This window comes from Pipistrellus kuhlii, unplaced genomic scaffold (assembly GCF_014108245.1).
Source record: "Pipistrellus kuhlii isolate mPipKuh1 unplaced genomic scaffold, mPipKuh1.p scaffold_m20_p_1, whole genome shotgun sequence".
Taxonomy (NCBI): Eukaryota; Metazoa; Chordata; class Mammalia; order Chiroptera; family Vespertilionidae; genus Pipistrellus; species Pipistrellus kuhlii.
The window spans coordinates 17,629,732-17,646,217 of NW_023425404.1; the positions used below are offsets into that span (position 1 = coordinate 17,629,732).

General features: G+C 36.2%; 1 protein-coding gene across 13 annotated transcripts in view; it reads right to left on the reverse strand.

Moving 5' to 3' along the window:
- The window catches only part of GPHN (gephyrin), a 355,412-nt gene that overhangs the window by 32,592 nt on the left and 306,334 nt on the right, over window positions 1-16,486 (reverse strand). For all 13 annotated transcript variants that reach the window (XM_036434071.2, XM_045579636.1, XM_036434065.2 and 10 more), the window contains one exon: window positions 9,193-9,314. In XM_036434071.2, coding sequence (XP_036289964.1) covers window positions 9,193-9,314 — 122 coding nt within the window. The remainder of the gene's footprint in view (window positions 1-9,192; window positions 9,315-16,486) is intronic.

The following is a 16,486-nucleotide window of genomic DNA, read 5'->3' on the forward strand; positions in this document are numbered from 1 at the left end:
CTCTCTCTCTGCCTCTATCTCTCTCCCTCCTTGTCCTTTCTACCCTTTCTTCTCTCTTTAAAATAAATAAATAAAAGAGATTTCCCCAAGTGGATTCTGTATATCTGGATTATGATTACTGATATATTCAAGAAGGAAATGTATAAGATCATCTATTTAAGTCAGAGGGAACAGTTCCCCAACTTTTTAAATTAGAAGCTTTTAAAATACATTTGGAATTATGCCCACACACCCATCTTACATTTTTTTTTCTTCAGAAATATAAAATGAATCACCCCAGGTACAAAGCTTTACATTGTACCTTTTATGAGGATGTATCTTAGTCACCAGAGCAATTCTGTTGTTAGTGCTGTACTTTCTGGTCTGCTCTGAGGGCTAAGGTTTTTGGACTCACTTTAAGGGACCCTCTAAGATTCTTCTGGACAACTGCCTAGTTGTAAGTTTGTAAGTTCCATGGAAAGATGGGGTGGTATAAGGAAAGATGGCAGGATTGTTGAATCTAGGAGGTGTACTTGTACTAAGTGCTATGAACATCGAGTTATCAAGACACACCTTGTACATCATGGAGCTTATAATCTGGTGGGAAAGAAAGCACCTTGTTTAGAAGACAAAAGATAACAATTTCTTTAAGAAATTTTATCAGGAATCTGAGGAAAAGAAAACAATGCAAAAACAGAGAACTATGTATGTGTCCAAATCACCAATAACATAACTAAGTCTGGTCACAGTTGTCTCAATTAGCACACATAGTAAGTAATCTATACTTATTTAACTACCCAAATCTCCTCAGTTGTTTTATTTACCATTTTACATCTGCTGTTAACATAGCTTTGCATATGGAAGAAATTCAACAATTATCATAATATGGATAAAATTTTTTTAAAACACTCTCAAATAATTGTGGATATATGCCAAGATTTAGTTATAGGGATATTAATAATTTACTTACAATTGAGAAAGATTAGAAACATACTAATGTTTGGCAACAAGGAATATGAATAAATATTATGATACTTTATACTAGAGAATAACATGTAGGCATTAAAATGATATAGCAGAGATCCAAGATGGCTGCTGATGGGAGGGCAGGCTGCAAGATAGTGTGAGAGTGAGAGAACAAAAGGAGAGTGCATGGACATTTGGGGAGTGTCAGTATTTGTGAGTGAGGGAAAGCTATATTCCAAGGGATGGTTGGGGACTGGCAGTGGGACTAACTTGGCAGCCTCTACAATAGCTGAAATCTCTCCTGGAGCAGCTGGGTCTGCCGCAGAGGACACACTATCTTAAAGGACACACTATCTGTGATTGGAAGACTGAATGCGATTGGAACCCCAGCCTACCTTCAACCTGGGAGATCTTGGATACCTCTGGGACCTTATAACCACAACACCCAGGTATCAGTTGCCTCAGCTGTGAATCCATGATTGCTGGAACTCAAACCTTGGGAGGTCTGCTCAGGAGGAGACAAAGCGGCATGAATTTACAGATGGGCCCTGCGCCTTCTCACAGAGCAGAAGAAACAACTGAACCAAAGAGCACCCACCCAGAACTGCCGAATAAAACACAGCTGGTCATCCGCGGATGGAAAGGTCAGATATTGCCTAGAGAAAGTCAATGCAGCAGAGAGAGAGCTACATAACCAGAAACCCTGAGAGGAGCATTCATGGTGAGCCAAAAAAACCAGCCCGCATATCAAAGAAAAGGAAGACTCACCAGAAAAGGTAGTAAATGAAATGTAGGCAAGCGATATGACAGAGAAAAATTTCAGAGCATTGGTCATAAAGTTGCTGAAAAGGATGGAAGACAAATTCAACAATATGTGTAAGAACCAAGAGGAAATAAAGATCTAAGAAGAAATGAAAACTGACATTGCTGCAATAAAGAACTCAATAGAAAGCATCAACAGTAGACTAGAAGAAGTGGAGGACTGCGTCAGGGAACTAGAAGACAAGGTAGGAAAAAATATCCAAGCAGAGCAGCATCTAGAAAAAAAAACTTAAAAAACAGGAGGAGAGCCTAAGGGAACTTTGGGCAATACAAAAAATGAACTAACATCCGCATAATAGGAGTAACAGAAGGAGAGGAAACTGAGCAAGGAATAGAACAGTTTGAAGAAATAATAACAGAAAATTTCCCTGATATTGTGAAGAAAAAACTCCCACAAGTCCGAGAAGCTCACAGAATCCCAAACAAGATGAACTCCAAAAGATTGACACTAAGACACATTATAATTAAATTGGCAAACACCAATGACAAAGTAAGAATCTTAAAGGCTTACAGAGAGAGATAGAAAGTTACCTACAAAGGATTTGTCATCAGACTATTAACTGATTTCTCAACAGAAACACAGAAGTCCAGAAGGGAATGGAATGAAATATACAAAGACATGCAAAGCAAGGGTCTGAATCCAAGAATACTGTGTACAGTAAGGCTATCAATAAAAATTGAGGGTGAAATCAGGAGCTTCACAGACAAAAAAGGACTAAGGGAATTTATTATCACCAAGCTAGCAATGCAAGAAATGCTACAGGGTCTGCTGTAAAAAGAAGAAATAGGAAGGGAAGAAGGAATACAGGCATAAAGAATAAAAATGGTGACAAAAAACTACTTATCAATAATAACTTTAAATGTAAATGGATTAAATGCCCCAATCAAAAGGCATAGCGTAGCTGAGTAGATAAGAAAACATGACCTATATATCTGCTGTCTACAGGAAAGCCACCTTAGAACAAAGGACTTAACCAGACTGACGGTGAAGGGATGGAAAAAGGTTTTTCAGGTGAATGGAAATGAAAAAAAAGCTAGGGTGGTAATACTTATATCCGACAAATTAGATCTCAAAGTGAAGGCCATAACAATAGGTAAGGAAGGCCATTTCATAATACTAAAGGGAGCAATTCAACAAGATATAACACTGGTAAACATATATGCACCCAATACAATAGCACACAAATACATAAAAAAAACTTTTGGAGCATATCAAGGGAGATATTGACAACAATACAGTCACAGTAGGAGACTTTAATACTCCACTAAACCTATACAAATCCTCTAATAAAAAAATCATCAAAGAAACATCAATCCTAAATGACTCCCTAGATCAGATGGAATTAATTGACATCTTCAGAACATTCCACTCCAAAGCCACAGAATATACATTCTTTTCAAGTACACATGGGTCATTTTCAAAGATAGACCACATATTGGGGCAGAGGTAAAGTCTCTTAAAATCCAAGAGGATAGAAATCATATAAAGCATCTTCTCAGATCACAATGGCATAAAACTAGAAATCAATCACAATAAAATAATTTAAAAAAATCCAACACCAGCATGCTGTTAAACAATGATTGGGTTACCAAAGAGATAAAAAAAGAAATAAAAAGCATTATGGCAACAAATGACAATGAAAACACAATTCAAAATCTATGGGACACAGTGAAAGCAGTCTTGAGAGGGAAGTTCATAGCTCTGCAAGCTTATCTCAAAAAATAAGAAAAGATGGTAATAAATTATTTAACCCTACACTTCAAAGACTTATAAGGAGAGCAACAAGAAAACCCCAGCATAAGCAGAAGGAAGGAAATAATAAAGATCAGAGAGAAGATAAATGACATAGAGACAAAAACAAAACAAAACAAACAAAAAACCCCAACAACAATATGAAAAAACATTACAAAAGATCAACAAAACCAAGAGCTGGTTCTTTGAAAGAATAAACAAGATTGATGAACATCTAACCAGGCTCACCAAGAAGCAAAGAGAGAAGACTCAAATGAACAAAATCAGAAATGAAAGAGGTGAAGTAACAACCAATCCCACAGAAATACAAACAATTATGAAAAAATAGTATGAAGAACTCTATTCCAACAAAATGGACAACCTAGATGAAATGGACATATTCTTAGAAAAATGCAAGCTCCCAAAACTCAATCAAGGAGAATAAAAAAACCTGAATAGGCTGATAACTACCGAATAAATTGAAGCAGCAATAAAAAGTCTTCCAGCAAACAAAAGCCCTGGTCCAGATGTCTTTCAGGGGAGTTATACCAAGCATTCAAAGAAGAACTGAAGCATATGCTCCTCAAGCTATTCCAACAAATTCAAGAGGAAGGCACACTTCCAAACTCTATGAAAATAGCATTATCCTTATCCCAAACCAGATAAAGACACCATAAAGAAAGAGAATCACAAGCTAATATCATTGATGAAAATAGATGCTAAAACCCACAACAAAATTCTAGCAAATAAGATTCAGCATTACATTAGAAAGATCATACACCATGACTAAGTGGGATTTATTTCGGGAATGCAAGGATGGTACAATATCCATAAATGTGATACATGACATAAACAAACTGAGAGACAAAAATAACATTGTCATATCAATTGATGCAGAAAAAGCATTTGACAAAATCTAACACCCTTTGTTGATAAAAACTCTCAGCAAATGGGAAAGGAGGATCATACCTCAACATAATAAAAGCCTTATATGACAAACTTACAGCCAACATCATAGTCAATGGGCAAAAACTTAAACCATTTCCCCTAAGAACAGAAATAAGACAGGGATGCCCACTTTCACCATTCCTGTTGAATATAGTACTGGAAGTGTTAGCCATAGCGATCAGACAAGATGAAGAAATAAAAGTTATCTAAATTGGAAAAGAAGAAGTAAAACTGTCCTTATTTGCAGATGACATAATACTATACATAGAAAACCCCAAAGACTCCATGAAAAAACTACTGGACCTAATAAATGAATCTGGCAATGTAGCAGAATATGAAATTAACACCCAGAAATCTATGGCTTTTTTATACACTAATAATGAACTCACAGAAAGAGAAGCGAAAAAAACAATCCTATTTACCACTGCACCAAAAAAATTAAGATACCTAGGAATAAACTTAACTAAGGACATAAAAGGCCTGTACTCGAAAAAATACAAAACATTGAAAAAAGAGATAGAGGAAGATATAAACAAATAGAAGAACATACCATGTTCATACATTGGCAGAACCAACATCATTAAAATGTTTTACCTAAAGCAATCTACAGATTCAATGCAACCACCATTAAAATACCAATGGCATATTTCAAAAATTTAGAACAAACTCTCCAAAAATTCATGTGGAATAAAAAAGGAACCCAAATAGCTACAGCAATCCTGAGAAAGAAGAACAAAGTTGGAGAGATCATCATACCAAATATTAAGCTATATTACAAAGCAATGGTTCTTAAAACTGCATGGTACTGGCACAAAAACAACATATAGACCAGTGGAACAGAACAGAGAACCCAGAAATCAACCCAAGCCATTATGCTCAATTAATATTGGATAATGGAGTCAAGAGCATACAATGGAGTCAAGACAGTCTCTTCAATAAATGGTGCAGGGAAAATTGGTCAGATACTTGCAAAAAAACAAAACAAAACAAAAACCAGATCACCAACTTACACCATACACAAAACAAACTCAAAATGGCTAAAGGACTTAAATGTAAGATGGGAAACCATAAAAATCCTATAAGATTCCATAGGCAGCAAAATAGCAGTCATATGTTATAACAATATCTTTACAGACACAGTTCCTAGGGCAAGGAGACTAAGGAGAAAATAAACAAATAAGACTACATCAAGATAAAAAGTTTCTGCACAACAAAGAAATCATCAACAAAACAACAAGAGAACACATCTGCATGGGAGAACATATTTGCCAATGATATTTCTAATAAGGGTTTAATCTCCAAAATGTGCAGAGAACTCATACAACTTAAGAAAAGGAAGATAAACAATCCAATAATAAAAAAAAATGGGCAAAGGATCTAAATAGACAAATAGTAGGAGTGGGGAAGGGAGTTAGAGAGCAACCAAAGAACTTGTATGCATGCATATTAGCATGTCCAATAGAAACAGGCAATAAGGTGATGGGGGCTTGCCTGAGATGGAAATGGCTTGGGAGGGAAGAGTGGGCAGTCAATTGGGGAAAAAAAAGACAAATGTAAAACTTTAGACAATAAAAAACAAAACAAAACAAATAAATATTAAAAGTGTAAAAAAAAAGTGAAGGGATTAAGAAGTACAGATTGTTAGTTATAAAACAGTCATGGGAATGTAAATCATAGCATAGGAAATATAGTCAATAATACTGTAATAACTGTGTGGTGGCAGGTAGCTACTGGAAATATCAGGAAGAACACTTTGTAAAGTGTATGACTGTCTAACTACTATACTGTACATATGAAACTAATACAAAATAATACTGAATGTATATTGCAATTGAAAAAAATGTTGGAATGAAAAAATATATAGTTAAAAAAATGATATAGCAAAAAAATGATATAGCAGAGGACTATGAAATGATATGAATAGATCCTAAATAATAAAAGAGTAATACACAAGATGGCTACCCCCGTGTGGACACAAGATGGCCACCACAAGATGGCTGTCAGGGGAGGGCAGTTGTGGGGGACCCAGGCCTGCAGAGGAGGGCAGTTGGAGGGGGGGGACCAGGCCAGCAGGGAGGGCAGTAGGGGGTAAACAGGACTGCAGGGGAGGACAGTTAGGGGGGAAGAGAAGTTGAGGGGAACCAGGCTTGCAGAGGAGAATAGTTAGAGGGGACTAGGCCTGCAGGGGAGGGAAGTTGAGGGGGACCAGGACAGTAGGTGAGGGCAGTTGTAGATAATCAGGTCAGCAGGGAGGGCAGTTAATGGTGACTGGGCCAGCAGAGGAGGGCAGTTGGGAGAGACCAGGCCAGCAGGGGAGGGCATTTGTGGGGGACCAGACCTGCAGGGGAGGGTAGTTAGGGATGACCAGGCCAGAGGCGGAGGGCATTTGGGGGCGACTAGGCTGGCAGGGGAGGGCAGTTAGGGGCAATTGGGCCAGCTGGGGAGCAGTTAGGCATTTATCAGGCTGGCAGTGGACTGGTTAGGGGGTGATCAGGCTGTCAGGCAGAAGTGCTTAGGGGCAGTCAGGCATAGAGAGGCAAGTGATTGGGAGCCAGCAGTCCTGGATTGTGAGAGGGGTTCCAGATTGGAGAGGGTGCAGGCTGGGCTGCGGGACACCTGCCCCCAGTACATGAATTCTGTGCACCAGGCCTCTAGTGTTTATAATATAATGAATAAGAAAAGGAAGGTTAAAATAAGAATATGATTTCTTTGTTTTCTTGCACATGCACTCACACACACACACACACACACACACACGCACACAAACAGTATACATGCATAGAATTAAAGAATGAAAGAAGAGTAATACTGTGTAATGGAATTAGGTGTTAATGCCTTTTTTTAAAATATAGTTTTAAAAATTGATTTTTAGAGAGGGAAGCATCAATATGAGAGCAAAACATCCATTGGCTGCCTCCTGCATATCCCCTCCCAGGGACTGATCCTACAAACCTGGCATCTGTCCTGACTGGGATCAAACAGGACCTCCTGGTGTCTGTGTTGGCACTCAACCACTGAGCACTCCGGCTGGGCAAGTAACATTTATTTGTATACAAAAGTACCAAAATATGAAAATAAAATGGACAGAATTATAGTTCAGAACAGATTAAGGTTAAAATGACCACCACCACCACCACCAACAACAACAAAATCACACACACACACACACACACACACACACACACAAAAACAAACAAAAATGCTCCTTTTACCTTATTTCTTAGAGCTCATTAACGCACTTGAAGGCAGGGCCAGAACCAGTGATGATAGGTAGGAAATAAAACCTAAACAACTTCGTAGGTCTATACAGTTTAAGGTCTGCTCTGTGTTTTTGGAACTCTTGGAGCTGTACTACCTTTTCTCATTAGTGAATTTTGTCTTTTTAAAAACTGTATCTTTATCAGGATTTTTAGGTGCTTGAAGTTTACATGGAAGGACAGGTTACTGGTCAGGTTCAAGTGCAAATAACTATCCGCCTTTTATCCCCCCTTTCTTTCTATTATACTTCCCCAGGGCTAGGGAGTTTGGATCAGGGTGGTATTAGGTAACCTGTGACACTGGCTTCACCAGGGGTTTCATGGGGGCTGGCCACTTAGCTATAGGCTTCTCTAGAACTAAACATCCAGGCAAACACAAGTGGTGAAGAATCTAAAAAGAAAGATGTTTGAAAATATGTCTAACAGCCTCTACTCCAATGTCCTCAGAGAAAGATATAAAATCAGGAGGAAAGAAGAGAACTTTAAAAGATCAGATGACATAAAAGCTACTGCTTCTCAGCTTACTGGCAAGGTGCTGTGTCTAAGTTTTTAAGTGTTGTATCCAGTTTAGGTTTACAGGTGTGAGAGCATTAACTTATGAAATGGTAGGGTAGAGTTGATATCTGAGAAAATACTCATCTTAAGGGATGAAAGATCTCGGTTTAATGAACTTTACTCAGTGACCAGGTAGTAATGAGAGAGAAGGATGTTTATGGGTGACAGAAACATACTGGTATCCACCACACAGGTTTATCTCCTAGCTTGTCTCCACCAGGCTGATATTTCAGAATTACTAAAAGCAGGCACACCTCTGGTGAATGAGAAATAGTACCTGGTGAAAGATGGATGAGTAGAAGTGTTGCATGGCAAAGGGAAAGCAGACTTGCTTTAGGTAACATGTAAGATACAGCTAGACAGTCACTGGAATACTTGGGGATTTTAGTAAAGAGCTGAGTTAATTTAGTAAATATGCTGTTAGAGATGGGCAGTTATAGTCAACGTGCTTCCCTCTGAATTTTCAAGTTGGTGAAGTCTGGAGAAACTCAGGTTACATAAGGATATCAAAATAAATACAGAGGCCCTAGAAAACAACTATACTTAAACTTCAAAAAATCAGTTAGTGCTAATTTTGACATTCTCTCTTACCCTTCTCACTTAAGCTATGTCTTCCTTGAAAAAAGTAGAAGTATGAATAGGAATAAAACACTATCACCATTAGTTCCACTAGGATAAAGACAATACTATAAAAAAAGATCCCTATAAATTTAAAAAGCAGCAAAATATTTCTGTTGTTGTAATAGGCATTTCAGGAAAATGTCTGTCCCTAATGGACATAGATACTTCCATAATTCTTGGGCTTCTGAAGAATGAAATAGGTGAAAATTATGATACTTAATTTCTGTTTCTTTAGCAACAACCCCACCTAGTTAGTACTTCCAAAATTCATATTTATATAATAACAACTTAGAAATAAAATCCAATACTTACTTGTCTCCCACAATTCCCAAGTTGATTGTGGGGTAACCATGTTCCTGAATTGTGGCTAAGAGGGTTGAACGATTGCTGTCTCGAATCTTTCCTGGTAAGAGGTCATCTTCAGGATTTAGCAGCTACAAGGCCAAAAAAACCACCACAAATTATTCTTTTAGAATAATGTTGCCTATTGTTAATGGAAAAATAGATCTAGTAAATAGAGTTTAGTATATCTAGCACCTACAACAGTATTTGACACATAGTAATTATATGCTCAAAGGATCTTTGAATAAATATTGAAAGTATAGGAGGATGAAAAAATGGTCCTGCAGAAATTTAAATGGTGACTAAATGATATTTCACCAGCTTTGGCTACAATTTGACAATAGTGCTCTGTAGATGCTGGCCTTCCCAATTTGAGGCAAACAAAACAACTTTGACTTTAACTCCCAATATTATTTTCCAATTCGTTTGAGGTAGAGACTCTGTGACATGATGTTCTCAAGTCTGAAGAGAATGATCATTTATCTTTTCTTTCAAGTTTTTGATCTCTTTTATGAAGTGGAATCAACAATAACTGAGAAGTTAAACTTATTTGAAGGAGGAGACAGGTGTCTTGTCTCTTTATTAGCAAACTTAAATAAGTAATACTTAACTACACATACAATTCCATGACTTTGAATTGAATTACCTTTAGAAATTTAATATCTGCTATTATAAGCCTATAAGAAAATTATAAGACACTTAGTCTATGTTCCAATGAGGCAGTATTGGAATAGTTAGAAAGAGGCTAGTATTCAGATAAGGTTCAAATTCAAATTGCCCAAACATATTATGACTTAATTTTCTCATTTATAACATATAGAGGTGGGTGAAAGTAAGTTTACAGTTATGATACAAATAAATAATATAGTAATTCATAAATAATAATACAAAAATAAACTTTCTTATATACTCACAAGTATAAACCTACTTTTGCCCACCCTTGTATAGTAATAACTACTTTATTATAGTAGTTGTTAGAATTAACTGAGATAATGAATACTCAGATATAGATAAATATACAATAAACAAGATTTTTTTCTTTATTATATATGATATTAAAAGAGCACTCATTTCCCTCCTAATTCGTCTCATATTATTACTCCTAGATGCTCATATAGATGAAATTAGTTTATAATGTGAACATGGATTTAAATTTTTTAGAGTATAAAATACTTAAAAAGTAGGGGATTCTTACATATACACACAACAGACAACTTTAATTTATATATTAATTTTAAGATGCACTTTGATTTTAGAAATATTACAAAATAAATAAAATAATATATTTGAAGTGAGAAAATCTGGAATATTATCTTAGGAGGTGACGGCAAACCTGCACATTTAGATGCTCACGTTGTTAATATGGCCAACAACCAGGGTTTCAAATCTCAGCTCTCCCAAACAAAAACCTCTAGTTTCTTCAGTCTCATTAGTGATACTATGTGGCTGGACCTTTCGCTTTGTGTAGTAGTTTTGCAAATAACTGGCCCTTATAATAGCTGGAGGAAAACTCTGATTGTTTTATTTAGTGTCACTGGGAGCCTTCCTTTCAGATATAGCACTAATTTAATCAGATACCAGGTTACATTGCAACCCACTTTCATCCTTAGTCACCAGCAGAGCTTGATAAATTGCTATTGAAAAAAAAAAAAAAAAGAAAGAAAGAAAGAAAGAAAGAAGAAAATGGCGATTGAGTGCTAATATAGATTAATTTTCTAATCTAATTAACACATGGTTATTAAAGCTATTATAGTTTCATAAAGGTCATGGCTTGCAGCTCTTTAATTCCATTAATCAGATAACTTGTTTCAGAAAGAAAACTATGGCTATGTAATTTTTTTTCAGAAAAGGATAATGACTACTAACTAAGTAAGATTCCTCTGTTATTAAGGTGTTTTCTTTGCCATTCATACTCTTCTCTGTAAACAGTTCCAGAAATAACAGAACAATTAGAGATTATTAGAGAATCAGTTATTTGACTGTAAAATTAACACAATGAAATAAGGGATTTATAGTGCATTTCAAGTATTTTCAAAGAAAGCATACAGAATTGGGTGAAAGATGATAAAACTGACATACTAGAATAAATTCACAATATTCCCTTTTTAAAGCTGAGTACTATTTCTGGTATCTTATACTTCTGGTCATCTCTGGATGATGTCAGAAACTTACTACAGTTGAAATACAAAAGAAAAAAAAATACAAAGCAGTTGCAGGGACTGTGCACCAACCAGTAGTAATGACATTTCACAGACAAGTTAAATTGGCATTTATGAGCAAGGCTCCAGGCTTTCGTTAAAGATGGTGAACTAGGGAAATCCTGAGCACACTTTCTCTCAGAGACATAACTACATATAGAACAGTTATCTCTGAGAATGACCTAAAAACTAGCATAATAGATTTTCTACAACTAAGGATTAAAAAAAAAAAAAGCCATACTCAAAGAGATAGAAGGGGCAGAAACTTTTTTTACTCTCTACTCCCCATGCAGTGACTCACAGTGGGAGAGATATCACAACTGCAAAGGTCTCCCCCTGAAGAGGGAGGGGTCCGAACTCCAGCCTAGGGATCATGTATCAGGAAGAGGAGCCAATATAATATCTGACTTTGAAAACCAACAGGGCTTAGGTTTGGGAGTCAAAGGATTGTAGTAAAACAAGGCTGCACTCTTTCCGAATCCCAGTGCAGAAGTAGCAATTTAAAAAGCACCTGGGTCATACGTGAAGCTAATGCATTGATAATTTTAGGGCATCTGCTGGAGGGAAAGGGATCTGTCAGAATTTTTCCAGAGTCCGAAGTGCTGGTGGGCACCATGTCTTTCCCCTTCCTTTCTTCTGCTTGGTTGGATGCTGGCAGGTGCCATTTCTGACACTTTCTATTAACCTTGCTAACACTGTTTACCTACTTTAGTATTTCCCTGAGGACCCACCAGGCTGGAACCCCTCCAAGTGGTTTCTAACCTGCCACTCTTGGTGGGCAGCCTCAGGAGCACCAGCACACAGCAGTGTGTCTGTAACAAGCTGAAGCTGGACTTGCAGCCAGTGCCTCACAGCCAGCCAGGCCAGAGACTAGCCTCACCTGCCAGTGTGTTCAAAGCAGTTGTGGCCCACCACAACAGAAGACCATACTAGTCCATGCAGGAAACACTTCTAGAGCACCTAGCAAGGGGGGATTCCACCAATGGAACCCACAGAACACCTAAATAAGGGTACTTTTTCAAGGCCAGCAGACATAGATGACCTACCTAATACCCAGAAACAAAAAGGCAAAATGAGGAGACAAAATAATATGTTCCAAATAAAAACAACACAAGACAAATTCCCAGAAAAGAACCCTAAACAAAATGGAACTAAGCTGTCTACTAGGTAAAGAGATCAAAATAATAGTCCCAAACCTCAGAAGGAAGGTAGGGAAGGGTAGGGATTGGGGGAGGATCAACCAAAGGACTTGTGTGCATGCATATAAGCCTAACCAATGGTCATGGACAACAAGGGAGGGCATACATGGAGAGGGATTTGGGATGGGAATGGGAGGATAAGGACAATTATGTGATACTATAATCAATAAAGAAAATGTTTATATATTAAAAAATACCCTAAAAAACACCAAAGTAATAGTTATCAAGATGCTCATCCAATTCTGTAGGCAAGTGAATAAACTCTGTGAGAACTTCAACAGACAAATTATAAAAAAAGAACCTATCATAACTGAAGAATATAGCAATTAAAATAAAAAATATACTAGAGGGAATCAACAGATCAGAAGATGCAGAAAAATGAATTACTAATGAGGGAGATAGGATAGTGGAAATCACCCAATTGGAAGATACAAAAAGAGAAAATAATTCAAAAGAATAAGGAGAGCATAAGGGACCACTGATATAACACCAAGTATATTCACATTTGCATCATAGGGATCCCAGAAAGGGGAGAGATAGAGAAAGGGATGGAAACCTTTTTTGAAAAAAATAATGGCTGAAAACTTCCCTAATCTCGTGAAGGAAACAGATATCCATATCCAGGAAGCATAGAGAGTCCCAAATAAGATGAATCCAAAGATACCCACACCAGGACACATCATAATTAAAATATTAAAAGTTAAAGAGAGAATCTTAAAAGTAGCATGAGAAAAATAACTGGTTACATATAAGGTAATGACCATAAGACTATCAGTTATTCAACAGAAACTTTGCAAGCCATAAGGGAGTGTCATGATGAAAGGGAAAACCCTATAACTAAGAATACTCTACCCAGCAAGGAGAGATCAAGGGTTTCCCAGATAAGCAAAGGCTAAAGGAGTTCATCAGTACTAAACTAGCATTAAAAGAAATGTTAAAGGGAATTCTTTAAGTGGAAAAGAAAAGGCCAAAACTAGAAAAAAGAAAATACATGAAATAAAATCTCATTAAAAAAGGCAAACATATTAGTAAAGTTAGTAGACCACTTATAAAGTTAGAGAGAAAACAATCTAAATGACAACAAGTACTTAACTATCAATAGTTACTTTACATATCCTGTACAATTAAATAATAAGAAAAATATTTTAAAACTCTAAAGTATCTTTTTGTTGTTGATGTTAACATATGGGGAAAGCAGTTTAAAGAAAAAGCACTTTATGTAGAAGGGAAAGTAGAATCTTAATAATGATTTCAATTCAAGATCATAGTGCTCTGCATACAAGGCAACACTTACTAGCAGTACTTGAAGACTTGTGAGTTGAAATTGCATGTTACTTGAAAGATCGAATTAAGCTAAGTTTTGGTGCACAACAGTTGTACATGATTTCTTGTTTATGTAGCAAAAGGCACTGAAATGTACCATTATTGAAACATACATGTAAAGATAGTTGTGGAAATTGTTTATTATATTTTCATTGTGTCTCATTTATTTAGAGCAAAGTTTCATTTTTTAAATTGTTCTACAGGATAAGGCTAAATGAATACTGTAATTAAAATTATATTTTAAATCTTTGTCCTGAATTTTTTTTTTTTAAATAAAAAGCTATTGCAAATTGTATCATTCCTGATTATACAAAACTTGGTGGGTGATTTTAAATACATTTTATACTTATAAAAAATTTAAATGTAAATGGACTAATAAGTGCGCTATTCAAAAGACACAGGATGACTGAATGGGTAAAAAAACAAGACCCTTACATATGCTGCCTACATGAGACTCACTTCGGTTTGAAAGACAAATACAGAATGAATATAAAGGAATGGAAAAATATATTACATGAAAATGGAAAGGAAAACTGAGGCAGCAATACTTTTACCAGACAAAATAAACTTTAAGGCAAAGACTATAATGAGACAAAGCAGGACCCAGCAATTCTACTTCTGGGTGCTTATCCAAAAAAAAAAAAAAAAAAAAAAAAAAATTGAAACACTAATTGGAAAAGATATATGCTCCCCTATGTTTACTGCAGCATTATTTATAACTAATTGGAAAAGATATATGCTCCCCTATGTTTACTGCAGTATTATTTATAACTAGAGGCCTGATGCATGAAATTTGTGCAAGGCCACAGCATGCTGCAGCTTTGTCCAGAAGGAAGCATGATGGGAAGGATGTCTGGTCTAATTAGCATATTATGCTTTTATTATTATAGATAGCCATGGTATAGATTAATAGATAAATGGATAAAGGGGAAGTGATACACACACAGACACATAATGGAATATTACTCATCCATAAAAAATAATGAAATCTTGTCATTTGTGACAGCATGGATGGAATCTAGAGGATATTGGCTAAGAGAAATAAATCAGGGAAATACAAATGATTTATCATTTCACTATTTGTGAAATTAAAAAAAAATAAACAAATGAACAAATCAAACCACACCAACAGCCTCATAGATACAAAGAACAAACTAATAGTTGCCAGAGGGTTGGGAGGTGGGGGTATGGGCAAAAAAGTGAAGAGGATTAAAGGGTCCAAACTTATAACACAAATAAGTTACGGGATATAAAGTGCAGCATAGGGAATACAGTTAATAATATCACAATAACTTTGTATGGTGACAGATGGTTACTTCTCATGGTGATCACTTCATAAAGTATATAAATGTCACATCATTGTTGAACACCTGAAACTAATATTGTTTGTTACCTATACTTTAATTAAAAAGAACTTTACATTCTAGAATGAAAAAAAAAGAAAACAATACATAACCCAATATCTCCATATCTTATTACTTTCCTAATTACCATATATTAAAATTCAATTTCCTGTTTGTTATTGTCAATGGTACCACTGTCTTCCTAGTTTTCAAATATTTAACCTTTGATTCATTTTCCCCCCGTTGCGATTTGAATTATTAAGAACACTGTAATCCACATGTGTCAAACACAAGGCCCGCGGGCCAAATCCGTCCCGCCAGGCCTTGCAATGTGGCCCGCACCGCGCTGTCATCACTGCACTCGCTGCGTTTACATCACAATGACTGTTTATGACTGTTCAGTAAACCATTTGGCCCGCGATTTAGGCTGGATTTTAGATTTTGGCCCCTTCTCTGATTGAGTTCGACACCCCTATAATGTAATCCATTTCTTCTTTGACCCAATGTTTTCATTCATTCTCTTGGCAATACTGCCCATCCCCAACCCCAATTTCAGGCATTCAATAAGTCTGAATTTCTATAAGAGCATTATAATTGGTTATCTTACCTACTGACTCTTTCTGAGAAACAAAACAGAAACATCAACTTGCAAAACTTTACTATTACTTGTATAACAGATAAATTGTACCAAACCATGACATTTAACTCAAACTATCTTAAGTCAAATTGTTTTAACACAAGCTTGTTCTGACCTATATTCTCTAACATAAGACCATGGACAATTTGAGACTATAGTAAATCACATGGGCTCATGTGCTACAAAGAAAAGATGAATTGTTTCAGCAACTCATTTAGTTTACAAAATATGACCAATTTTTGCCTAGACCTTACTTATAAACTTTTACTTTAAAAACCACCCAGGAACAACTCCAGTCCTTAAAATCCTATTTCCTTTTGTAACTTCCCTCTTTTGAGACACTACTGAGATTCTATCAAGGTGATACTCACCTTTGCTCAGAAACTTCCATATATTCAGTTTTGTATGATCAACAAATTTCCTTGGTTGTCCTTGTATTAAGATTTTGAGTCATTGAGGTTTTACCAAGATTTAGGGAGAATCCCTTGCCACCAGTGATCTCATACTGGTTACATTGTACTTCATTGAGATCTCTAGAGCCTCTTTGGTTGGGGGATTATCAAT